Source organism: Dasypus novemcinctus, chromosome 30 (assembly GCF_030445035.2).
Source record: "Dasypus novemcinctus isolate mDasNov1 chromosome 30, mDasNov1.1.hap2, whole genome shotgun sequence".
Lineage (NCBI taxonomy): Eukaryota > Metazoa > Chordata > Mammalia > Cingulata > Dasypodidae > Dasypus > Dasypus novemcinctus.
The window spans coordinates 25,414,553-25,441,267 of record NC_080702.1 but is presented as its reverse complement, the minus strand read 5'-3'; the positions used below and the strand labels follow the sequence as shown (position 1 = coordinate 25,441,267).

The window sequence follows — 26,715 nt, the reverse complement described above, 5'->3', positions numbered from 1 at the left end:
TCTCAATACCAGTGCAGCCAGCATGGTCACCTTTCCATTTTTGAAAGTTGTATATTAAAGTCTCCTATTGTTAATGTAGAACCATCACTTTCTCCCTTCAAATATGTCAATATATGCTTTCTGTATTTTGGGATTCTGCTGTTAGGTGCATATATTTGTACCTTTTACATTTTCTATTTGAATTGTCCCCTGCTACATAATGACAATCCTTTTCCCTCATTGTTTTTCACTTTAGATATGTGTTGATACTACTGTATGTACCTAGCTGTCTTTTGGTTACTATTTACAAGGTATTATTTTTATCATGCTTTCACTTTCAACCTATTTATATCTTTAAATTAAAAGTGATTCTCTTCTGAATCAGATTAGCAGTTATGTATGACAGGGGAAGGATAGAGGGATTGAGATATGTGGCAGTTTGAAACTTTTGAGGACCCCAGGAAATCCTGTTCTTAAAACTAATACATTCCTGTGCATGTAAATTATAGTGGGAACTTTTGAATAAATTACTTAAGGGCCTCTAGTTAGACTGCATGACAAAGGGTAAGACAATCTTCTTAGTGGAGGCATCTATAGAAGGAATAAAAAGACACAAAAACAAACTTCAGGGGCAGAGTGGAACCCAGAAACTGAGAGGATCCACTTTAGCAAGAAGGTGAAAGAAACAAGGTCTGGAGGAGAGGAGAGTGATGAGTGGATGCCACACTGTGCCTGATTGCCCACAGCTGCAATTCAGGGAGACTCCTGATGATCCCTTGATTTGGATACTTTTTATGGCCTCACAATGGCAACCTTTTAGCCTAATCAATGCACACTGTAAAAGCCAACACACTTCTGGTATATTGCTTGCAGCAGCTTTTAACAAACTAAAACAAGAGGTGAATACTAAAGGATAGATTATTTATTTATTTTGGAGAAATGAAAATGCTCTAATATTGATTGTAGTGATGAATACACAATTCTGTGGTTATATCAACCACTGACTGCACACTTTGGATGGACTCTATGGATTGTGAATGTTTCAGTAAAATTGATTTTTAAAAATACAGTGAGTCTCTTGCACAGTGTGTAGTTGGATTATGCTTTTTAAAATCCACTCTGCCAATTTCTGCCTTTTGAATGGAGAGTTTAGTCCATTTACGTTTAGTCATTACTTATAATACGGGACTGTCTTCTTCCATTTTGCTACTTAGGCTTTCTAGGTCTTATACCTTCGTTGTCCCTTACTTCCATTTATGCTGGTTTATATTTATTTGTATTTTAGTGTTGTGCCACATTGAGTGAATTCTCATTTCTACCTGGATATATTTTTCATCTATTTTCTTGTGGTTACCATTGGATTAAAATTTAACTTCCTAAATATATAATAATGTTTGGTTTGATTACACCTTAACTTCAATAGCTTGCACATATACTTTTCCTGTATCCTTCTGCACCACACTATTTTTTTGTAATTATTACCACTTATAAATTTTATACATTATACATCAAAAAAAAACAAAACCCAGAACCCTTAGATTTATCATTACTTTTTATGCATTTTCATTTTAGCACCTGTAGTAAGAAGTGAAGTTACATACCAAATAATACAATACAATACTGGTATTTATAATTACCCACATGTTTATCTACAAGTCTTTATATCTTTATGCCACTTTGATGCATTGTCTAGTGTCTGTTCCTTTCAGACTGAAAAACTCACTTTAGTATTGCTGGTAGATGAACTCCCTCAGGTCAGGTCCTGTTTATCTGGGATTCTCTTGATTTCCCCCCTCATTTTTGAAAATGTCTCACCAGATACAAAATTCTTGCTTTGCAGTTATTTTCTTTCAGCACTTTAAGTATTTCAACCAACTGCCTTCTTGCCTCCATTGCTTCTGATGAGAAATCAGCATGCAATCTAATTGGGAATCCCTTGTACACACAACACTGCTCTTTTCTTGCAACTTTCAGAACTCTATCCTCGACTCTACATTCAATTGTATATAATCAATATATGATAAGGTGCATTTTTCTCCATGTTTATCCTGTTTGTTTTTCTTTAGGTTTCTTGGATGTGCATATTCATGTCTTTCTCTAAGTTTGGGAGCTTCTCTGTCATTATTTTCTTGACTACTCATTCTTCCCCCTTCTCTCTTTCCTTTTGGGGACTTCCATAATGCATATATTGGTGCACTTCATGGTGTCTCATAGCTCTCTTAGGACATCTAGTCAGAAGGCCAATAAGGCAGTTCAGGGGTTGAATGATACACTAAGCCAACTAGACCTAACAGGCATATATAGAACACTATACCCAAAGGAAAACAGAATACACAATCTCAAGTGTACACAGATCATTCTCTAGGATAGACCATATATTGGGTCACAAAGCAAGTCTCAATAAATTAAAAAATATTGAAATCATAAAATGTGTATACTCTCACCACAATGGAATGGAGCTAGAAAATAACAGTGGGAGAAATGGAAACTTCACAAATATGTGGAAATTACACATAAACACCAATGGACTAAAGAGGAAATCAGAAGTGAAATTAGGAAATACACTGAGATGAAGGAAAAGGAAATTGTGACATAACAAAACTTATGGGAGGCAGTGAAGAAAATGCTGAGAGAAATTTACATATTTAAATACTTAAATTGAAAAAGAAGAGCTAAAATCAGAGATCTAATCTCAAAATTGGAAGAACTAGAACAAAGGAGCAAACTAAACTCAAAGTGAGCAAAAGTAAATAAAGTAACAATGATTAGAGTGGAGATAAATGAAAGGACCATACCATTAGTGAGCAACTTAGCTTGCTTTCCTTAGTATCAAGTCATTAAAATATCAGGAGTCTGAATGGTTTAACATAAGTCATATGTTCATCCTTGTGGTCAGGTGGATGGGATTGCCAATGACATTAGTTTCACCCATTTGGAAGGAGGGGACAATTCCTCAATTGGAGGATCAAGTACCCAGAAAAAGGGATAAAAGGATGTCCCTTGCACTTGCTATGTAATTTATGCAATTCACTTAACTCATATTAAGCCTCAGTTTGCTCATTCATAAAACTGGAATATCATAGCCATCTTGCAAGGTTCTTGTATACATGAAATAACAGATTTCTGGCACCTAATATGTACACAATATGTTTTTATTTGCACATATACAGTTTTTGTATTGGAGAAATGGTTTTACAAAAGATAAAGGGCAGAAGGAGCAGCATTCCCAAATATCCCTCACCCCATTATTGGTGCCTTGCATTGGTGTGGAGCATTTGTTGCAATTGATAAAAGAATACTATTATTGTATTATTGACTGTAGTTCATGGTTAGGGTTCATGGTTATTGTAGAGTTTCAATTTGGGGTGATGGAAAAGTTTTGGTAATGTGTAGTGTTGATAGCATAATATTTTGAATGTAGTTAAGAGCACTAAATTACATATTTGAATGTGGTTAAGGGTGAAATTTCATACATTTTTATTGCTTTTATCTTTTATACACTTTTAATATTTCTCACCATGATTAAAGTAACTTGCTCATTGTTGAAAATAATTGGAATGTTGAGAAAAATAATAAAAAGTCACCCATATTTAGTCAAAAAAAGGAAAGGGTGCTCGCTTTAGCAGCACATATACTAAAATTGGAACGATACAGAGAAGACTAGCATGGCCCCTGTGCAAGGATGACAAGCAAATTTGTGAAGCGTTCCATATTTTTTATATACTTACCAAATGCAATGGATGTCTCATGATGATGGGAGAGAGTGTTGCTGTGGGGGGAGTGGTGGGGTGGGGGCAGTGGGGTTGAATGGGACCTCATATTTTTTGAATGTAATTTTTTTATAAATGAATAAACAAATAAAAAAAAAAAGGAAAGGATCATTAAAAAAACAGAATCCATAGAACCAGAAGTTGGTTCTTTGAAGATTAAAAAAAAAAAACAATGACAACAAGAAACATTTACCTACACTGACAAAGAGAATATAAATAATGAAAATCAGAAATGAGAGAGGGACATTACTACTGACTGCTAAAATAAAAAGGAGTATGAAGATATGAAAAAATATATGCCAATAAATTAGATAACCTAGATGAAATGGACAAATTCTTAGAAATACACAAACTACCTACTTTGACTCAAGAATAAATAGTAGATCTCAACAAGCCAATTACTAGTAGAGATTGAATCAGTAATCTAAATCCTCCCAACAAAGAAAAGCCCAGGAACAAATGGTTTCACAGTGAAATTCTATCAAAAATACCAAGAAGATTTAGCTCCAATTCTGCTCAAATTCTTCCAAAAAATAAAGAGAACATTCCCTAGCTCATTCTATGAGGTCAACATCACCCTCCTATCAAAACTGGATAAAGATACCATAAGTATAGAAAACTACAGACTATCTCTTATGAATATAGATCCAAAAATCCTCAAAAAACCACTACTAAACTGCATCCAATAGCATATTAAAAGAATTATACACTATGATTAAATGGGATATATCCCTGGTATGCAAGAGTAGTTCAATATAGAAAAAAATCAATGTAATACTCTACACCAACAAAATGAAGGGAAAAAAATTCCATATGATCATCTCAATTGATGCAGAAAAGGCATTTGACAAAACCCAGCACCCCAACACCCTTCTTGATTAAAAACTTTTAGAACACTAGGAATGGGAGGAAATTTTCTCATCATGATAAAGGATATATACATGAAAAATTCACATTTAAACATCCTACTTAAATGTTGACAAAGCAAAAGAGTTCACTCTAAGATCTGGAACACAACAAGGGCACCCACGCTTATCACTGTTATCCAACATTGTAAGGGAGGTTCTTGTCAGAGCAATTAGGGGAAAAAAGAAACAAGCAGCATCTAAATTTGAAAGGAAGAAGTAAAATTTTCCCTATTTGCAGATATATAGAAAATCATGAAAACCCACAATTAACCTCCTAGAGCAAATAAATGAATTCAGCAAAGTGGCGGGGTATATGGGATCCCTACCCAGAAGTCAGCATTGTTTATAAACACAACCAATGAACAACCATAAGTAGAAATAAAATTGCATTCACAAAAGCAACTAAGAGAATCAAATACCTAGGAATAAACCTAACCAAGGATGAAAGTAGGAATTCAAATATTTGTTCATTGATTGTCATAGTACAATGGCCAAAAGATGGAAGCAACCCAAGTGTTCATCAAATGATGAGTGATGAATAAAATATGTATATAAATACAATGGAATTATTATTCAGGCTAAAAAGGAATAATTAGAATAAGCAAACTCATAGAGTCAGAATCTGGAATTTAAGTTGCCAGGGGATGGGGTGGGAGACGGAACGGGGCTGAGGCTTAAAATACAGAGTTCCTATTTGGAATGATGGAAATATTTTGGTACTGGGTCGTGATGGTAGCACAACATTGTGAACACAACGAACAGCAATGATATATTTATCTGAATATGATTAAAAGGGGGAAATGTCAGATCACATATACAGCAACAGAATAAATTTTTAAAAAATTCATAGAGGAGAGGATTGTGAGAAGATGGCATTGGATTAGGCAGATAAATCTCAGGTCTGTAGTACTACATGACAACAGAAAGTCAAAGGTCAAAATTGATGAAGTAATGCTTTTACAATAATAACATTGAATGTTAATGGCTTGAACTACCCAATTAAAAGACACACACCAATAGAATGGATTTTTTAAAAAAGCCATCTAAATGTTATCTATAAGAGACTCACCTCAGATAAAAGGACACAACCAGGCGGCGGACTTGGCCCAGTGGCTAGGGTGTCCGTCTACCACATGGGAGGTCCGCGGTTCAAACCCTGGGCTCCCTTGACCCGTGTGGAGCTGGCCCATGCGCAGTGCTGATGTGCACAGGGAGTGCCCTGCCATGCAGGGGTGACCCCGCATAGGGGAGCCCCACACGCAAGGAATACACCCCATAAAGAGAGGCACCCAGCGCGAAAGAAAATGCAGTCTGCCCAAGAATGGCACCACCCACACAGAGAAATGACACAAGATGACACAGCAAAAAGAAACGCAGAATCCCATTCCACTGACAACAGAAGCGGACAAAGAGGATGCAGCAAATGGACACACAGAATGGACAACTGGGGTGGGGGGGAGGGGAGAGAAATAATAAATCTTTAAAAAAAAAAAAAGGACACAACCAGGTTAAAAGTGAAAGGCTGGACTACATGTAATATAAAGTGTTAAATTGGCTTTTTGACCTTGAATAAATGGGGGAAATGGAAGGGACAAATGAGTTTATATGGCTATGAGTCTCTAAAAATAGTCAGGAAGTCACCAGCAGGGTTGCCCTTACACCTCAGCAAGGTCCCAAAGATAGCCAAAGTAGATACAAGCCCAGGTATCGGTTCTTCTGAGGGCCACAGAGACCCACAGTCTCTATGGTCATGGCAGATGGAGTTCAGTGCCATGTCAGTTGGCCCTACTTTGAAGTTTGTGTTCCTGAGTGTGATGGAGTTGGACTCAGATGTGATCTTTGTTCACAAGCCTCTCCTGTCACTTTTTACCAGACCTGTGGTTGGTGCTGGGGTTTGGCATATACTCAGGGGACCTGAATCTCTGGACTGTCCATGTGATAGCCAGGCCCTGAGCCTCAACAGACTTGCAACTCCTACATTCTGGTTCATTGGACGTACCCTGACCAGCTAACAGGGAGGTGAAGGTCAGCCATGACACCACGGATCCAAGAGTGCTTACAAATGCAAGCAGAATTGCATCCATTATCCAAGTGGAATCTAAGCCCCCTCTCGATATAGAGGTGGAGTGGACATATCCAGGGTCCACAGGATGGAGGAATAGAGTATGGATTAGAGTGGACTTGCTGATATTCTATTCTGGAACTATTGTGATTAGTAATAGAGGAAAATGTAGCATTGATGTGGAGAGGGTGGCCATGGTAGCTGCTGAAGGTAGGGAGAGGAAAGAGATGTGATGTCGGGGCATTTTCGGGACTTGGAGTTGTCCTGGATGGTACTGCAGGGACAGTTGCTGGACATTGTATGTCCTGCCATGGTCCACTGGGTGGACTGGGGCAGAGTGTAAACTACAATGTAGACCACTATCCATGTCGTGCAGCTGTGCTCCAAAATGTATTCACCAAATGCAATGAATGTCCCATGATGATGAAAGAGGTTGTTGATGTGGGAGAAGTGCAGTGAGGGGGGTGGGGGTATATGGGGACCTCATATTTTTTTAATGTAACATTAAAAAAAAAGATAAAAAAAGGCAATATGGAATGTCAAGCCATTTATTATATAGATCAATGGCATGCAAATATATCTCAATAAAATGGCTTAAAATAAGTAATTTTGAATAGAACATACGTGAGATATATGACTATCTCAATGAAATTGCTTAAAAATAAATATGCAAGAATATTCAGAAACAGCAGCTATGTATGACAGCAGAAGCATAGAGAGTTTGAGAGGTGAAGAATTTTCCTGGTGGTTTGTCTGGTTTTTTATAATTAACAAATTTTTAGGTACCAGAACTGGGGATTGAACCTGGAACTTCGTATGTGGGAAAAGCTGAAGCTCATTCACTGAAGTATATCAGCTCCCTTGAGTTGCTTTTGTATGTTTGTTTGTTGTGTTTTCAGGAGGTACGAGGGATCAACCCTGGGACTTCACACGTCAATCAGGCATTCAACTGCTTGAGATACATCTGCTCCCTTTTCATTATTTATTATTGAAATAATGAAAATTCTCTAATGATTGAAGAGATGAATGCACAACCACGTGATTATATCAAATACCACTGTTGGTATACTTTCAATGAATTGTATGATTTATTATTATGTCTCAATAAAATTGTTTAAAAAAAAAAAGTGAAAAGCTGGAAAAAGATATTTCACGCAAAGAATAACCAGAAGAGCTGGAGTCACGATACTAATAGATTTTAAATGCAGAATAGATTTTAAATGCAAAACTGTTACAGGGAATGAAGAATGTCATTATATATTAATAAAAGAGGCAATTCAACAACAAAAATAACTATACTAAATATTTATGCACCCAACTTCAGTGCTGCAAGATACATGAGGCACATACTGGCAAAGCTGAAGGGAGAAATAGATGTCTCTACCATAATAATTGGAGACTTCAATACAACACTCTCAGTACTGGATAGAACATCTGGACAGAGGATAAACAGAGAACATACAAATAAAAGAACACATGAAATAGTCTTCAATGGTAACTAGTGATTAGGGAAATGCAAATCAAACTATGAGATATCATTTCACACGTTAGATTGACCACTATTAAAAAGTTGGAAAACTGTAGAATGGAGAGGGTGAGTAGAGATAGGATGATTATTCACTATTGGTGGGAATGTAGAATGGTATAGCCACTGTGGAAGACTGTTTGGCAGTTCCTAAGTTGAATATAGATTTGCCATGTGACCTGGCAATACCATTGCTAGGTATATACCCAGAACTGAGAGCAGTGATATGAACAGATATCTTCACACTGATGCTCATAGCAGTTATTTATGATAGCCAAAAATTCAAAACAACCCAGGTATCCAACAACTGATGAATGGAGAAACAAATTGTGGAGTATGCACACAATGGAATATTATGTAGTGGTAAGAAGAAATGAAGTTGTGAAACATATGGCAACATGAATGAACCTGGAGGACATTATGTTGAGTGAAGCAACCCAGACACGAAAGGACAAATACTATGACTGCCCTATTATGAACTAATATATGTGAAATATAAAATGGGTAGAACTGCATATATAGGATCTTTTTCTTGGAAGCTGAACAAATGTAGGGTAATACTACATAATGTTAATATCAGACAAAAAAAAAACACCCATTATATTAAGTGAAGGAGACCAGGCACAGAGTACCACATACTGTATTCCATTTATATAAAATGCACATATAAATCAATTTATAAAGATGAGATTAGTGATTATGTAGGTCTGAGGAAGAAATACTAAGGGGTATGCAGTCTTCTTTTTGGAGTAATGATATTGTTCAATTTTTGAGATGAATGTATAATGTTGTGGTTATATTAAAAGCCATTCATTATACACTTTGGATAGGATAGCCAGAAATAGCAGCTATGTACATGAGGGGAAGTAAAGAGAGACTGACAGGCTAGGAATTTTGTCTTTTACTATTATTGAAATAATGAAAATGCTCTAATAATGATTGAAGTGATAAATGCACAACTTTGTGATTATACCAAATACCACTGACTGTACACTTTGAACTTTATGCTTTATTAATATGTACCAATAAAATTGATTTGTTAAAAAAAAATCCAAGAACATACACAATGACTCTAAAATAAACCATGGACTTTAATAGTACAATTATAAAAAATGTGCAATCATCAATTGTAATAAACATTCCATGGAAGTCAGTGGTGGTAGGGTAGTATATGCAAATCCTGTATTTTATGCATGATTATTCTTTAAACCCATACTTCCCTAATTTAAAAAATTATGACACAATCGGAATAAAGAAAGTGTGAATAATTAAGAAAAAGATGCAGACCAACTGATAATTCAGAAGTTGGAGTTAGCAAAAAATTTAAAACACTACATGTTTATCAAAATAGGAAACATGGACAAAATGGATGAAAATATATAGAAACTCAAAAGAACACATTCTAGATTTTTAACAAAGGCAGTATCTCAAATTAAGTTTTCATTAGATGGGTTTAAAAGCAAATTGGATAGAAGATAGATACAGATATAAACTTCTATCTCAAATAGGTAGAAAAATAAGAGAAAATTAAACCTAAATATACTAGGAAGGAATATAAGACTAGAAATTAAAGAATCAGAAAGTTGGAAAAAGGAAGCGCAAACTTTATTCTTTGAGTAAATTAATATAATTTATAAATCCTTATGAAGAGTAAGAAAAAGGAAAATAATACACAGTGTGGTGGTGAAGTTAATGTGTCAACTTGAGCAGGTTACGTTGTCCACTTGTTTGATCAAGCAAACACGGGGCTGATTGTTAATGTGAGGATATATAATGGATTTAAATCCTCTAATTTAATTGCATCTATAGCTGAGTACATCTACAATAAACTGAGATTGACATCAACAAAGAAAGAAGTATTATCCAATCAGGTGAAGGCTTTAAAAGGAGAAATGGTTATTTCAACAAAGGAGAGAACTTCCATCTCTACTTCAAGCCAGGTTCTCCTGGGCAATTCATAGGAAACCTTCATCATAGTTCCCAGCCTGTGGCAGGCACTACATATTTTGAACATGCCTATCCCCAAAATCACATAAGCCAATTCCAATTTAAAAACTCATATGTACATTATAAAATATATGTGTGTATATATATTTACCCTGTTGATTCTGTTTTCCTAGAGAGCTCTGATTAATACACTTGGATTGCCATTATCAGGAATGAAAAAGGAGTTATCATTGGCCCTGTTTCAGACATTAAAAATACAGGGTATTATAAACTCTGCGCCAACAAATTTGAAGAATTATGAAATTGACCAATACAACTCAGCAAAACCAAACTCAAAAACAAATAGAAAATTCCAATACTTCTTTATCTATATGCCTGGAATAATTCTCCAGTAGGACCATTTTATAAGATTTCCATGGAAAAAATCCCAAGATAGTTTCACTAATGATTTAGAAGGAACAGGTAATTCAAATATTTATAGAGTCTGTCAGAACAGTATCCAACTCCATTTATGAAGCCAGCATAAGTCTGCTACAAAAATTGCAAAGTAGAAGAAAGTACAGTCCAAACATTTCATTAACACAGAAAAAAATTTCTCAAGTAGCATATTGAATTTAGCAATATGAAATATCAGGCCCAAGTGTTTATTCCATAAATACATGTTTATCATTTGAAAATCAAGGAATGTAGTAATTCACCACATTAATAGACTAAAGGATATTTTTTAAGATTTTGGTACATACAGAAGATGCAGTGGAGAAAATTGCAATATGCATCCATGATTTTTTAAAAATCTGAGAATATAGCAAATTTCCTTAATCTGAAAAAATTATCAATGAAAAATTTACAGTTAGCATTATACTTAATGATATATTGAGCAGTTTCTCAAGATCAGGAATAAGGCAAGACAGACCACTTTCATTTCTATTACTACTATACAGCAATAAGGCAAGAAAAATAAAAGTTTATAAATAAGTAAAATTTGCTTTTGTTATATTGACAGAATTGTACAATCTAAAAACAAAGCACCAGAATAACTGAATTTATTAATGACAATGGATATAAAGCACAAGAAAAAAATGCAATTAATTAAAACTGGAAAAGGAAATTGATAAATCAATATTCACGAAGCAAAACATACCACTTATCTAGAAATAAACATTCATTCGATACTCCCACAAACTAACTTAGAAAACATTGTTGAGAGAAATTAAAGATTATCTGCTAAATAAATGTGCTATTATGCTATATTCATCAATTGGAAAACAATACTGTAAAGATGTCAATTTTCTTCCAATTTTTCTATAAAATCATTGTAATTGTCACAAGTGAGAACTGATAAGGGAATTCTAAAATTAATATAGAAATCAATGGGAAATGGAGAAGGCAACACAATTTTGAAGAATAAAAGAGTTGGAAAGCACACTACCAGAATTTCCAAAAATACTGTGAGGCAACATAAATTAAGATAGTGTGATATTGGTGCTAGGAAAGGTAAATGAACCAAGGAGACAGAGATCATGGGGAAAGCTTGTCTATTTGATAAATGGTCCTGATCCACTGGATACACACACATACACACACATATTTATCTTGATCCTGCTCACAGCCTACCCCAAAATTATTTAAAATGTATCACAGACCTAAATGTAAGAGATAGACAATTAAGTCTAGAAAAAGAATATATGAAAATACATCCATTATCTTGGCCAGGGAAAACTTTTCTTAAGGAGGAATCAGATCTCTAGTTGAGTTTTATATTCACTAAAGATTGAAAAGCAATCTTTAGTAATCTATAGGCACATTACCAGATGGCATCTACCTATATGAGAGGATTTCTAGGAACTACCTATCTAGGTCTGGTTGAGTTCCCAGATCTCCTAGGTATCCTCCTACTGCTAATCCCAGAGTAGGCATGACTTGCTGATAATAGCTTTTTCTATTTCTCACCTGTAAATTCAGCCCATCTGCCCACTATTGCCATCTCCCTAATCCATATGTATCAGCACTATGATACTATGATGCAGCTAGTGCTGACTCTAACTCATTTCTGAATAAGCTTAGGAAATACTCAACCATTCCCCTAGCCACAGTGATTGGATCATGGTGGCCACCTGAGCCAATCAGAGCTAATAAGGTTAAATGAGGATAACTATATCAGAACTGTACAAACAGATAATCACTCTCTTCACTCCAAGACTTCAACCTGAGAAGAGGGAAGCCTGGAGCTTGTGGGGTCCTCTATGAAGAAAGACATCCTGATTGGGAGAAAAGCCAGTGAAGAAGGACACACGGTCAAGACATGGAGAGAGATTTCATACAGATAACATTTTAGGATCATGATCCAGACATGCCTGAAGCTAGTTATACCAAAGGACTTCTCAATAAGCAAACCAATAAATTCCCTCTATAGCTTACAAAATGAAAGAAGGGCAAGTCAGAGACTGGGAGAAGTTTGCAATGTATGTATATATAATATACATATTATATTATATATAATATATACTTGACAGATTATATGTGTATATCTATTTAGATATACACATCCATAGAATAAATAAGTTACCAGAAGCCCTTTAATCAATAAAATAAATACGTGAAAAGATACCTTCAAATGATCAATAAGCACATAAAAAGTACTCAACATCATTACCTATCAGATAAAGGCAAATTAAAGCCAAAATTGATACATCACCACATTCTTTGCTGAATGACTAAAATTTTAGAGTGCTGGCCAGGTATCAGAGCTAGAACTCTCCTCCATTACCTTGGACAATGTATACTGAATCGACCTTTTTGCAATAATGGAATACCTAGCAAAAGTAAATATAAAGCCTAATGAAATTCAGTCATCTCATTCTTACATATATACAAGACCAATAAGTGCATAAATCTACCAAAAAAGCAATCAAAACACAACCTAGTAACACAGGCAACAAAATTTCAGACATGTTGAGCAAAAGAAGCCAAACACAAAATGGTACATATTTGTATTTTAATATTTATATGTAAATCAAGAGCAAAACTAATTGATTGCAGCAAGCATCAGAGTTGTGGTTAGGTAATTTCTGGGGAAGGGAATGACTAAACTTCCTTAAGTCCTGGAAATGTTATTTAACTGGGTGTATAGAGGTGATATTTTATTAAGCTGTGCACTTAAGATCAGTACTACACATATATTAGTGTATGTATACCTTAGTAAAAAGGTATTGATTAGAGAAGTATACTTCTATAGAAAATGGGAAAATATAATGGAAGGAACAAGAACAGCTAAATATACTCAAAGAATATACTCAAACCAAATAGCTTTCATCTTCTTAGATAAAAAGGGAATAAAATCTTGTCTGCAGTTGTTACATATAAATCCTTCTCCACTAAAGTGTGATAATATCCTCTGCCTGATACTTAATTATACCTATAATTTGTCCGAGTTCTTGCATTTTCAAGGTCATAGTGGGTTTGCAGTGGTTTCTTTCACCCTCAGCAAAGTGTCATGAGTATCACTGTGCAGATGATAACCCTGCCCCAAAATAGGCCAACACTATAGTCAAGTTAATGTACCAGTGGAACTGCAATATCAACAAAATGATAATGCCAGAGCAGGCCAGGAAATCCAAAAAAGATTTAGACATCGTCAGCATAACTGTCATCAAGCCCTTGCTGTTCAGTTTTGAGCCAATTATTGATCACCGCCAATTATCTGTTTCCCTGTCTGATGGCCCCATGGTACTAAGAGTAATTATGGCTTTTACCATTCTGTCTTCCATGCCTTCTCATGCAAGCTCCTCTTTTAGACAACTCTAACCAGGAACCCAACAAAGAAGTGATTTGAGAATTGTATTCCCCAGCCCTATCAAGTTAATATTAATATAACACAAGCCAGTTCAATCACCTTTACTTCTAGATTTCATCTTTATGCCACAAGGACAAAATACAGTATTACCCTATAAGACTATCCACTTTCACATTAATTTTTGTGCTGAAATTACTTATTGGACAAGAAAATATTTTCATAGTAAAGACTAATAACCTCAGTAATTTTAAAAAGTTCTCTTAGCAAAAAAGAAGTTACATAAATATTGTGTAGGCAAGGACAATTACCTACTATATCAGACCAAAAAAATTCTCAATAAATACGAAAATGTCACTAACATAACTGTGACTAAAGAGACCAACTGGAGTAAGAGACCAATTTAAAAAAAAAGAGCACTCCTACTTGCATATAATAGGATATCTGCTATGAATTTTCTTGGGCACAATAAAGTGAATGATGTTCATGAAGGTTTTCCATATGTTTATATGCAGTGTTTCTCTCAGGTGTGAGTTCTCAAGGGATTTTAAGAGGATGTGTGACAACTGAAGGACTTCCTCTTACATTCATGGGTTTCCCCGTAGTGTGAAATCTTCCATATTGAATAAGATTAGAAAAAGTCTTATACGTTACATGTGTATGTTTTCTCTTGTGTGAGTTTTCACATGTCTTCGAAAGTAGGCAGGACAAACAAAGGCTTTCCCACATTCCTTACATTCGTATGGTTTCTCTCCTGTGTGGCTTCTCACATGTCTTCGAAAGGATGAAGGACAACTGAAAGCTTTGCCACATTCCAAACACTCGAAGGGTTTCTCTCCAGTGTGCATTCTTGCATGTACAGTAAGATATGAAGAATGGCGGAAGGCTTTCCCACATTCCTTACATTCATAGGGTTTCTCACCAGTGTGTGTTCTCATATGGATCCTGAGGGCTGAAGGATAAATAAAACCTTTCCCACATTTCTTACATTCATAAGGTTTCTCTCCAGTGTGAGTTCTTGTATGTACAGTTAGATGAGAGGAACTAATAAAGGCTTTCCCGCATTCCTTACATTCATAAGGCTTCTCTCCACTGTGAGTTCTTAAGTGTTCAGTAAGAGATGAGGAACGACTAAAGGCTTTCCCACATTCCTTGCATTCATATTGTACCTTTCCAATGTGATCTCTCACATGTGCTCTGAAGGATGAGGGACAACTAAAGGCTTTCCCACATTGCTTACATTCATAGGGTTTCTCTCTACTTTGATTTTTCACATGTGTATTAAGGGAAGTGGGAAGATAGAAGGCTTTTCCGCATTCCAGACATTCATAGGGTTTCTCTCCAGTATGTTTTCTCATATGAATACTCAAGGAGGAGGGACAGTTGTAGGCTTTCCCACATTCCTTACATTTATAGGGTTTCTCACCAGTATGTGTTCTCACATGTACATTGAGTTTCGAGGACTCACTGAAAGCCTTCCCACACTCTTTACATTCATAAGGTTTCTCTCCAGTATGAATTCTTATATGTATTATAAGGTGGGAGGAAGAACTAAAGGCTTTCCCACATTCCTTACATTCATATGGCTTATCTCCACTATGAATTCTTTTGTGTTTAGAGAGAGAGGAAGAACAACTAAAAGCTTTCCCACACTCCTTACATTCATAAGGCTTATCTCCACTATGAATTCTTCTGTGTTCTGTGAGGGATGAGGAAGAACTAAAGGATTTTCCACATTCCTTACATTCATAATTTATCTTTGCAGTATGAATCTTCACATGTGCCCTAAAGAATGCGGAACAATTAAAGGCTTTGGTACATTCCTTACATTCATAAGGTTTCTCTTCTGTGGGATTTTTTACATGTTTCTTAAAAGAAGCAAGAAAATGGAAGGCTTTTCCACATTCCTTACACTGATAGGGTTTGCTTCCAGGGTGGGACTTGACATGATTTTTAAGGGAGAAATGATCCATGAAGGCCTTTCCACACACATGGCATTCATAGGCTTTTGCTCCAGTAGTACTATTGAGCACATTATGATTTGTAATCTGGCTGAAGGTTTGTTCACATTGATTTTCTTCATTATAGTCACAGATGCTCTCCACTATATGATTTCTTTTAAAAATAAAAAAGTACATTATTAGTAATAAATTTACTATTTTCAGTAAATGTGTATGCTTTCTTACCTGTCAACTTATAAACTGAATGTTCTGACAGAGGGCTCTGACATAGCCAATACTATCACCAAGTTTCAGACCAGATTTTTCTGGTATCTGTTTACAGGTAAATTATTTGTCAAACACTCAATTATCTCAGTCATATGTGGCCTATTATAATGTGAAAATTCTTTGTGAAAGAGCAATTTTTGATGTAGGTCTATGTTCTAAAATAAAAACTGTATTTTAAAATTCATGATTTTAAAATTCTCATGAGTTTAAGATTCTCTCCTGAGATGTTGCCTTCTCTTATTTGAACACCACTCACCTCAAATGTCTCTCATGGGTTTTATTCTGACAATCAATACCATGGTATTCAGAGTTTTCATGTAAAATGGAGATCCAGGAATCATTCCTTTTCAATCTTACTATTTTCTGTTCATTGGATATTTTTTCTCCATAAATATCTTGCTGAGCAACTGATTCATTGGTTTTAAGATGAGTCTCAAAATCTGAAAGAAAAAAGTGAGGACACCTGTGAGCAAAGGATTTATAGGAGTTTGGCTGTTTCAGGACTTTGGTAATATAGATAAGTGGGTCAAAACAGTAAGCAATTTGCTAAGAAATAACTCTGTGAAGAATAAGAATAATGGTAACAGACAGGATATTAGGAGAGAAAAGCAAAAAGGAAGTAGATAAAATACACTTCATCAAATATTAACTTTCAGAGGAAATATGAAAGTTTCCAAAGAACATGGAAAGCATGAGAGGACTGAAAAAAAGTCAAAAAGTAATCTAAAGTTATCTTTTGAAGATCAGCCTCCTGAGATAAAAACAAATTTGTTTTTTGTTTATTTGTTTTTCCTAATGTAATACCCCCCAACTAGGAATTTCTCCCAAGAATTCTTGCCTTCCTGGGATTCCTCCTTAAAGGTCCCCTGGGGATGCCCTCTCTTCAACGTCACTGCATCTTCTGCTTGTTCCCATGAGGAAATCAGATGAGGTATGTGGAGTGGACAACCTGCTCATGCAAAAAAGCACATCAGGTAGGAAAACAATAAAGAACCATAAACATTTCCATGAGACAGGACCAAAACCTCTCATTTTCAGATGCTCTAAAGATGAAGAACCTTGGAATATATAACTTATTTCCCCAACGTAACAGAGTTAGACTCATTTATAATTTCCCTGCATATGATTCTTTTACCTCTTTTCTTTAAATCTATAATTAGCATTATACCCATTAAATGTATGTCCCAGACACCTAATTTTCAGCCTGTTCATTTGCCAGGTGAGCCCTCAATCTTAGTAAAGTTGCATCCAACACCTACTCTCCAATTCATCAGACTCACCCAGGACAACTAACAAATGATGAGGATGGACAACCCCCATTCCAGAAAGCAAAGAGTATCTACAACTGCAAACAAAATAGTTCCTTCCATCTGTCCTCTAAGATCTAAACTCCTCTCAATCTGAGGCACAGTGGGCATCATCATCCCCAAATCCTCAATATTTGAGAAATGAACAAAAATAAGGGGGAAATGCAACCATGGACCAAAATAGATTTATTATTATTGCAATAAAACAACATTGGTATAAAGTTAGTGATTATCAGAGATTCTGAGAGGAGTTGGAGGGAAGAGTAGGTAAAACAAATGGCAATTTTAGAGCAATGGAATTGTTCTGCGTGATAGTATAATGACAGATACAAGACAATATACATTTTGTTAAAACCTATAAAATTGTATGGTGCAAAGTGTAAATCATTATATAAACTATAGATCATGGTTAGTAGCAATGCTTCAATATCTATTCATCAACTGCAACAAATATATACTAACATAAGACATTATTAACAGGGTAAAATATGAATGGGGAAAGTAGTGGGGTATATGGGAATCCCTTATATTTTTGATGTAACTTTTCTGTAATCTAAAACTTCTTTTTTAAAAAAGTAAAAAGAAAAGCAAATGTGAGTTCAATTTTGGCAAAATATTTGTCAAATCATTAAAAACACAGAAGAAAAGAAGCCTCTGAAATCAAGAAATGATCAATTAAACCTAAATATTACTGCAAGCTAGTCTGACATAGCCATGACATTTTGTTTACCTGTTACACAAACATCTCACAGAATATCAGTCTCAGACAAGGTTACTCTAAGTCCATGATAAAATGAAATAAAATAGAGCTACTTCATAATTTTGTCTAAGCAGCACAGACAACAGTAAGGTCACTGTGCCACTCAAAATACCCAAGTATAAAATTGCCCCTGCTTTCTGTCAAGAGAGAATATTCACTTCCTTAGACTCTCCCACAAACAACCTAACCAAAGCACAAATTCTGAATAGGTTCTTTCTACATCTTTTTTATTTAATACTTAAAAAAAAATGTTTTAAAGATACTTTAGTTTACATAAATGTTATATAAAAAATAGAGGATTCCTATATGCCCCACTCCCTACCCTTCCCACACTTTCCTCCATTACCAACATCCTTCATTAGCGTTGTACATTTCTTACAATTGATGACACATATTAGAGCACTGCCACTAAATGTAGAATAGTTTACATTATAGTTTACACTCTATCCTGCACAATTTTGTAACTTATGACAAAATATATAATGGCCTGTATCCATCATTGCAATGTCATTCAGGATACCAATATCCTGAAAATGCCCCCATATTACACTTATTTTTCTCTCTCCTTCCCCGCAGAACCTCTGGTGGCCACTGCCTCCACATCCATAATAACAGTTCTTCTACTGTAAAATAAGTATATAGTAGATAGTCTGTTCTAGTCTAGTCTATCAGAGGATTCTGGGATGGTGATGCCCATTCCACCTCTAATTAAGAGGGGGCTTATATCCCAAGAGGCATATGGATGGGACTATCTTGCTTGCAGTTGCAGAATTTCTCTGTCCGTTGGGATGGTCGCTGTCCATCATCACCTCATTACGTGTCCTGGGTAAGTCCAATGGCTAGAGAGTAGGTGTTGCAACTCTGTTGAGATTCAGGGTCCAAATGGCACCTAGATGGTCCAAAAATTTAAGTCCCTTGGACAAGCACCTATCAAATCTAGTACTAACTATAGGTTCAAATAGAAGGAGCAGAAGAGCCATGTGTAGGAAACCCACAACTGAGTTCAACTGTGTCATACTGGGAAGCATAAATTCCAAAGTGGGGTCCACTGGCAGGGCACCAAACTCCTGAGTTGTCTCCACTGACTGTAGTGTCTGGATGTCTCTAGAGCCCTCAGGAGACCCATTATTTGAGGCAATATTTACTATGGCAGTCAATGATATCTCACTGAAACATGCATAAGCTTAACGCATGGAATGACCTCCTGGCTCACTTTGAAATCTCTTAGCCATAAAATCTCATTTGTATCTACCCTTTCCCCCTTTTGGTCAAGGCCTTTTTACAGTTGCATTGCTAGTTGTGCTTGGTAATAATCTCTTGGTGCCAGGGAGGCTTATCCCTGGGAGTCATGTCCCATGCTGGGGGGAAGGCAGTGCATTTATATGCTGAGTTTGGCTTAGAAAGAGGCCACATTTGAGCAAAGAGGAGGCTCCCAGGAGGTAACAATTAGGCAACACATAATACTAGGCTAAGTTTCAATTTCAAAAGCAATGTTTCACAAGTACAGTCATCAATATCAAGGGCCCATCACAATGGTCTGTCCCCTCCACTAGGCACTGCCCCTATATTTAGGGGATTCATGCTGTCCCATTAGAGAATGTGGCAGAGGTCCCCAGGATAGGAATTCAATATTCTTTTGGTTATTGTGAGACTCTCCACCCACCATGATAATACCCCATGAACACTTGAATATATTCATATACCTTAGAGGTATGCCCCAGGTGAACATCCTCCCAGGCATCCCCCATCACTGACACCCCACAAAAATAATCTTCCCCTGCCAGAGCTGTGATTCAACTGTGATCCAAAACTTCTTCAAAAATGAAGCCAACAAAATAACTAAATAAGAAAATGAAGAAATGGTAGCTTTAAAAAGAACAAAATACAAAATAAATACAATTGGAAATAATAAAAACAATTTCTGACATTGTCTTTCATCACTGTAAGATGCTGTTTGTATGTACAGAGATATTTGCTTCCGTATATTCCCCCAATGTCTTTTTTTTTTTTTTCATTTTATCTTCAAAAGCTTTAGGCTACAGAAAAGTCACATACGCTAATTTAGAAGATTCCCATATATCCAACATCCTCCCCTTTTTCCTCTCTCCCTTATTAATAACATTTTACATATGGATGGTACACTTATTATATTTGATGTACAATTATTCAAGCATTACTACTAATCAAGGTCAATGATTTACATTACAGTTTACATTTTGGACTATACACTTTATGAATTTTGATGAAATTTAAAACGGCCAGTATCCATTATTGCAAGATCATGAAGAACAATTCTAAAGCCCTAAAATGCCCTATGTTCCATCTATTCTATTCTTCCCTACCCCTCTCCTCCAGACCTATAGTAACTACTAAGTTTCAATTTCTGAAGAATAAGATTCATAGTTGCAATAATATTGAGGGCTTGACATATTTGTTTTCATTATTAGGCACTGCCTATGTTCTGGAGAGACTCTTGCCCTTCTATTTGAGAGAACATAGCACAATTCCCCAAGATGGGAGTTTAATATTTTCTTCGTTATTGTGTGAGTTTCCACCCACTGATATAACACACTATGACAAGATGAACACACATTTCATAGAAGCCTGCCCCAGGTGTGCCCTCTCCTGTATGCCCCCCAAATTTAACACCTCACACCAGTAATCCTCCCCTGCCATATTTGCCAAAAGAACATTCACAACATTGTCATTTTAACCCCAGACCTGCAAATCCCTAGAACCTAACATACTCTTAATCAAAAATCCCACATCTCCCCTTGGTATGTCTCCCATACTGCACAGAATAGTAAACACAACCTGTTTAAAGATGTGTTACTGGTGGTCTTTGTGTAAAAGGCACTGACAGCAGTAAAAATTGCAAGATTCCAAACCACAAAACTTTACTCTATGTCCCAAAAAGAAGCTTGACACTATGCCCAATTTTCGACACTTAATTTGCCTCAAGGTTTTCAACCACAAGAAAAAGACAAAGTTAAACACACATGCTTATTTTCATGGTGATGCCACCAGACTGTAAGCTCCCTAAGGCCAGTGACCACATCTGTCTTATTTACCAATGTATTCCCATTCCTCAGCCCAAATCCTGGAACAACATTGGAGAGTATCATAAAGTTGTTTTATAAATAACTAAATGAAGAAATGTTGTCATTGTTACCTAGTGAGGCCAGGTTCTGGAAGTTTTCCAGCATCACATCTCTGTAGAGGTTCCTCTGAGAAAGATCCAGCAAAGCCCACTCCTCTTGGGTAAAGTCCACAGCCACATCCTCAAAGACTACTGAGTCCTAAAACATTCCACATATTCTGGATAAAGAAGACATAAACTCCCCTAATGTGTGCAGATGGATGGGCTAGACTCATAACACTAAGCAACTGAGAAAAAATTCATAGGAAATTCAGAAGGTTCTGTGGTAAACATTCCACATATTCTGGATAAGGAAGGCATAAACTCCCCTAATGTATGCAGACAGATGGGCTAGACTTATAACACTGGGCAACTGAGAAAGAATTCATAGGAAATTCAGAAGTTTCTGTGGTCTTCCAGCATCTAGCTACCCTGTAAGACTAAGTAGACCCCTTTCCCTTTCCACCCACATATATCTCCTGACTGATCAAATTCTTTTAGACTTAACACTTCTAACACACTAAATTTTTACAGATTTAGCACTTTTAACACACGGAATTTCTCTCTCCAGTTTGATGGTGACCAATTCTAGTCTTATTGCTCTCTACACAGAATAGCAGAAATGACAGAAATGCTCTAGAAATGAAATAGTGTTCATAGTGACACCGTAAATTCCTTGTTACAAAAACAATTTTATTTCCTACTGTTCACCATGGTAACCACACAACATGAAGCACAGCGTCAAATCTGGATGAAGTTTGAAAGAATACAAACACACTGAGAGACTGAACATTTCCTTTCCCACCCCCTCACCAAACCTGAGGCCTACGAAACTCTGGAAGGACAACTTTCAAGCCAGCCCCACAGCAGGCCTATTTTCTCATGCTCTAGGCCAGGGATCAGCAAACTACAGTCTGTAGGCTAAATCTGGTCTGCCTCCTGTTTGTGTAAATAAAATTTAATTGCAACAATAAAACATTTGTTTCTGTACGGTCTGTGGCTGCTTTTTCACTAAAACAGCAGAGGTGGATTGCAACAGAAACTGTATGATTCTCAAAGCTCAAAATACTTACTATCTGGCTCTATATAGAAACAGGTTGCTGACTTCTGCTCAATTAGAAGGGGTAGATGATATGGTGGAATGAAAATATTCCTTTGGAGAATTACTAAATTGTATCTACCTGTGTCATATTTTTCAAAATCTCAGCAGCCATTCTTTCTTCCTCCATGTCCCGTTCATGAAGAAGAGCAGGTTACTGAGTTGTGAGAGCTGAAGCAAGAGAAAAAAAGACATAAGAATTGAGACCTGCCACAATTCCCACACTCACAGGTTTATAATTTGCACACCAATTATAACTGACTGCTCCCCTCAAAACAAACACATACACTGATCTTGTAAGAATCAAGAACAACCTTGTCTCCCCCAGAGCATCTTTGATGATCATGAAGAAGATATCAAGAGTACCACTGTGTAAGCCTGAAATGGTTTACCTGTCAGCTTGCCCATGATAAAAAAGAATGCATAGAAAGTGTCATGCAATGCCTTCAAGCAAAAGAATATATACTCCATATCTCAATCCAAGAAAGCATTGATTTATACACCAGGTCTCTCAGGCTTGCACTCCCAATATTTCTCATTTCTGCTCCCCTTGGCAGGCAAGTATTACTACTGCCCAGCCCCTGACCACTGGACACCTCTCCCACCCATGTGCAGAGATCCCCAAAACCTGACCTCTGAGAAAAAGCATCAAGCCATTGAATTACACATGCAGAGAACACAAAAAAAAGACTGCCCTGATGTGATTCTCATGCCCAAAACTGCCTGTACAGTATAGTGACAACAGAAAAAAATACTTGAAGTTAACAGTCCTGTGTCATCCCTGATGCTGTGCTGTTTTCAATGCTGTTTCACATATTCCAAACAGCAACATTTCAAGTTTCTCCCATTGCAATGGAACAAGTAACCAATCTTAAAGCCAAAAAACCCTAACATTCTTTATTATAACAAAATGTGCCATTTATTGAGCAGCCATGTGAGAATGATTTTGCAAAGAGACGCATATCTTGCTTATTCCCATAGAAATTCTGCAAATCAGATATTATTATAATCAGTTAATAGCTGAGTAATCTTAGAACCAGGCATTTAATGTTACCCAATAAGAAAGTTGTTGAGGCAGGATGTAACTGCAGGTCTATTTGTCTTCAAGGCCTAAACACTCAACTAATATGTTTAAGAATATATACCTTACAATTTAGTTCTTATTAAGGCTAACATTTACTAGGATTTAGCTCAGAATCCTGCTGGGCACTATGGAAAGGAGATAAATGAATTATTCTATTCAAATGCTACTTTTTTTTTTTTAACTCCTGGCAAAGTATGGTCCCTTACGTCCTGCTCCTTCATTTCATAAAATTTGAGGTAATATTTAACCCAAGCCTACTACATGCTGGCACAGAGGACACAGCACTGAACAAAACAGAAAAACCCGGAAGCACATTTCAAGCTTTTGGAAGAGGGCAGTAAATAAGCAAAATAAATATCAGATGGTGCTTACTATAAAAATGAAGCACATTAAAGGGATAAGGAGACATGCATATTTATCTTCCGTGAGTCAGAACTGGTCATGAAGCAGAAGAGCGTCAGAAAATTAAAATAATTATTTCAGGTAACGCCAAAATCGATAACCAGTTAGATATTTATGTTTACGTATTTATACACATCAACAATTCCTTAAGAAGAAAAAACCAATATCAACTTATGAGGTTGGAAAAAGAACAGCAGCACAAACGTTTAGAAAGAAAACCGAAAATGTGGACAAAAGTCACGGTTTTAAAAATACTAACAGACACAAAAAAGCTAAAAATTCACCCTTTGAAAATTAATGACATCGACAAAATGCTTAGCAATTTTCTTTAACCAAAAAAAAAAGGTATGGGCGAAAAGGAGTCAAAATTAGATGTTTCAAGGAGAATATTACAAATAATTAAGAGAATAGATATGAAAACGTGCGGGTAAGGGACACATACATAAGAGAGTACCGGGATATAATGTATCATACTAATGCGGCAGGCAGAGTAAAAATCATCAAGTAAATTACATCTCTTGGATGAGGAAGGGAGGTAGAGAGCGAAGTGAGGCAAATTACACCCAGTGCTCAATTAACTAGCGGAAATCCCGAGCAGCGCAGAGGACGCTGAGAGGCGAGTGTCCCCGTGACCCCAAGAGCAGAGATGCTTGACCTTTCGGGAAAGGGAACGAAAGGGCTTTTAGGGGCCAACTAAATCGGAATCACCCCGACTGCTGGTCGCACCCCGAGTTCTTGACTAAGTGAGCCAGGAGGCGCCAGGGCCGCGGGAGGTCAGGACGGGCTCCCAGAGGAGACGCGCCAGCAGAACGCGCGCGACTCGGCGAGAGACAAAGTGCCTCGGCTCCGCGGTGGCCGAGGCAGGGAGGGACAGCCCGGGCTAAGCGCGGGACCCCGGCGGGCGGCCGCCCGTGGACCGCCAGCTCCACAGCCGAGCCTCCTACCTCGGGGAACGGAGATGGGAAAGGCTGTGAGCCCCGACGGTAGTCAACGTTTACTTCAGGCGCTGGCGTAGCCGAAGCAAGATGGCCGCCCGGCTCTGGACGCATGCGCACTCCTTCCCTCATCCGCACCCCGGACAGCGTAAGGGGCGGGGCCTGCAGCGGGGATGGCGGTGAAGTGTGGGGATGGGAGCGGGTGGAGAAGCCGCCGTAGGCTCCATCCTCCAACAGAAAAAGCAAGCCTAGTTTCCTCCTCCCCCGGGAAGCGGCAGGACCCAGGGGTAGATTTAACACAGGGTCGATTGGGAACGGGGGAAAGAACTAGCACCATAGGGCGGGACCTTATTAAACAGGCTTAGGGGCGGGGCTAGGGAGAGGGGCGGGGCTTAATCGTTGGTGGGCGGGGCTAGGGTAAAACCGTTTGTCTACAGAATAGAATGTCAATCGCGTTTGTAAGAACTCTTCCTCGTTTGGCTAAAACCCTGTAAGGAGGAAACACGTATTTAGAGCCATAAATTCAATGGATGAGATGGACTCTTCCATTTACTCGGTTCCTTCTTTAAGCGTTTAGTTTTTCCTTTTATTTTCTTACTGGTTACTGCTCGTGAAGTCGATCGCTGTTGGTAGAGCTGTACCTTGAAAATCTCTGGATGCTTCTAGCTATCCTTTTCTTATTAGGGGCTTTCAATGCAAGTATGTTCTGTAAGTATCAATTTTTTTTGTTCTAATACTTATACCTTATTTCTTTTTCTTGTTTTATTGTTTGAGCAGGGTCTCCCAAACTCTTGTAACCTAACCCTAATGCTAATTTCTGATCTCTTGCTAATGAAATGCTCTGGTGCACACAGTGAGTTTTGCAACCTGAAATGATGTGCCGTCTAGTTAGGGATCATAGTCTGTTGGCCAAGTAATATCTTATAGCATAACCTGCCTGGTGTTTTTCCTGTTCACATTTTAAGATTTGACCTATTAACAAACATTAAATCTAGTTTTTCCAGAGAAATGTCTAATAAAACTAATAGTAATACAAGAACGAAAGAGTGAGAAAGTTATTTTATTTAGTCATTTATTTGTTGAAGGACACGGGTAATTTCCATCTTTTGGCTTTAGTGAATAATACAGCTATGAACTTTGGCATGTAAGTATAAGTTTGATTCCCTGTTTAACTTTTTTTTCATAAGCCATTGTAATGGCTGGAAAGTGGTATCTTGTTTTTCTTTTTTCTTTATACCCACCAAGCAGCAAGTTCCCCCACCCCTTACCCCATCCTCTGATAACAACTAATCTACTTTATCTCTGTATAAATTTGGTATTTCTAGATATTTCATATAAGTGAAATCATACAGTCTTTATATGACTTGGTTATTCCATTCAGCATATTTTCAGGGTTCATCCAGATTGCAGCATGTATCAGAACTTTATTCCTTCTTATGCCCAAATAATATTCCATTGTTTGTATGTACCACATTTTCCTTTTTCAGTCATCTGTTGATGAATACGTGGGATGTTTCCAACTTTTGGCTATTATTAATAATGCTGTAAAGGAATTCGGTGCACAAATATCTATTTCAATCTGTTCTGTTTTCAATTTCTTTGGGTCTATATCTAGGAATGTGTGACAGTTTGAATTTGGTGAATCAAAAAAAGATGTTGTTTTTGAACTAATCCATTCCTGTGGGTGAGACTCTTTGATTCTACTAGATTTGGGTAAAGGATTTCAATTTGATCATTTTGATCACTTTTGATTGGGCTGGGACAGTGAGGTCTGACTCAG

At 36.9% G+C, this 26,715-nt stretch overlaps 1 protein-coding gene and 1 non-coding gene across 2 annotated transcripts; one reads left to right on the top strand and one right to left on the bottom strand.

Annotated features, from left to right (window-relative positions):
* Positions 1 to 1,513: 1,513 nt before the first annotated feature.
* On the bottom strand, positions 1,514 to 25,044 carry LOC101444356 (zinc finger protein 699). The gene is given in 7 exon segments (XM_004470488.4): positions 1,514 to 14,652; positions 14,654 to 16,096; positions 16,466 to 16,649; positions 17,048 to 17,158; positions 21,449 to 21,575; positions 22,597 to 22,685; positions 24,945 to 25,044. Coding segments are annotated over 6 exon segments (1,941 nt in total). The 5' UTR covers positions 22,645 to 22,685; positions 24,945 to 25,044; the 3' UTR covers positions 1,514 to 14,624.
* Positions 3,590 to 3,696, top strand: LOC111767068 (U6 spliceosomal RNA). The gene has a single exon (XR_002798968.2). It is a non-coding gene; the product is annotated as a U6 spliceosomal RNA (small nuclear RNA).
* Positions 25,045 to 26,715: the final 1,671 nt, after the last annotated feature.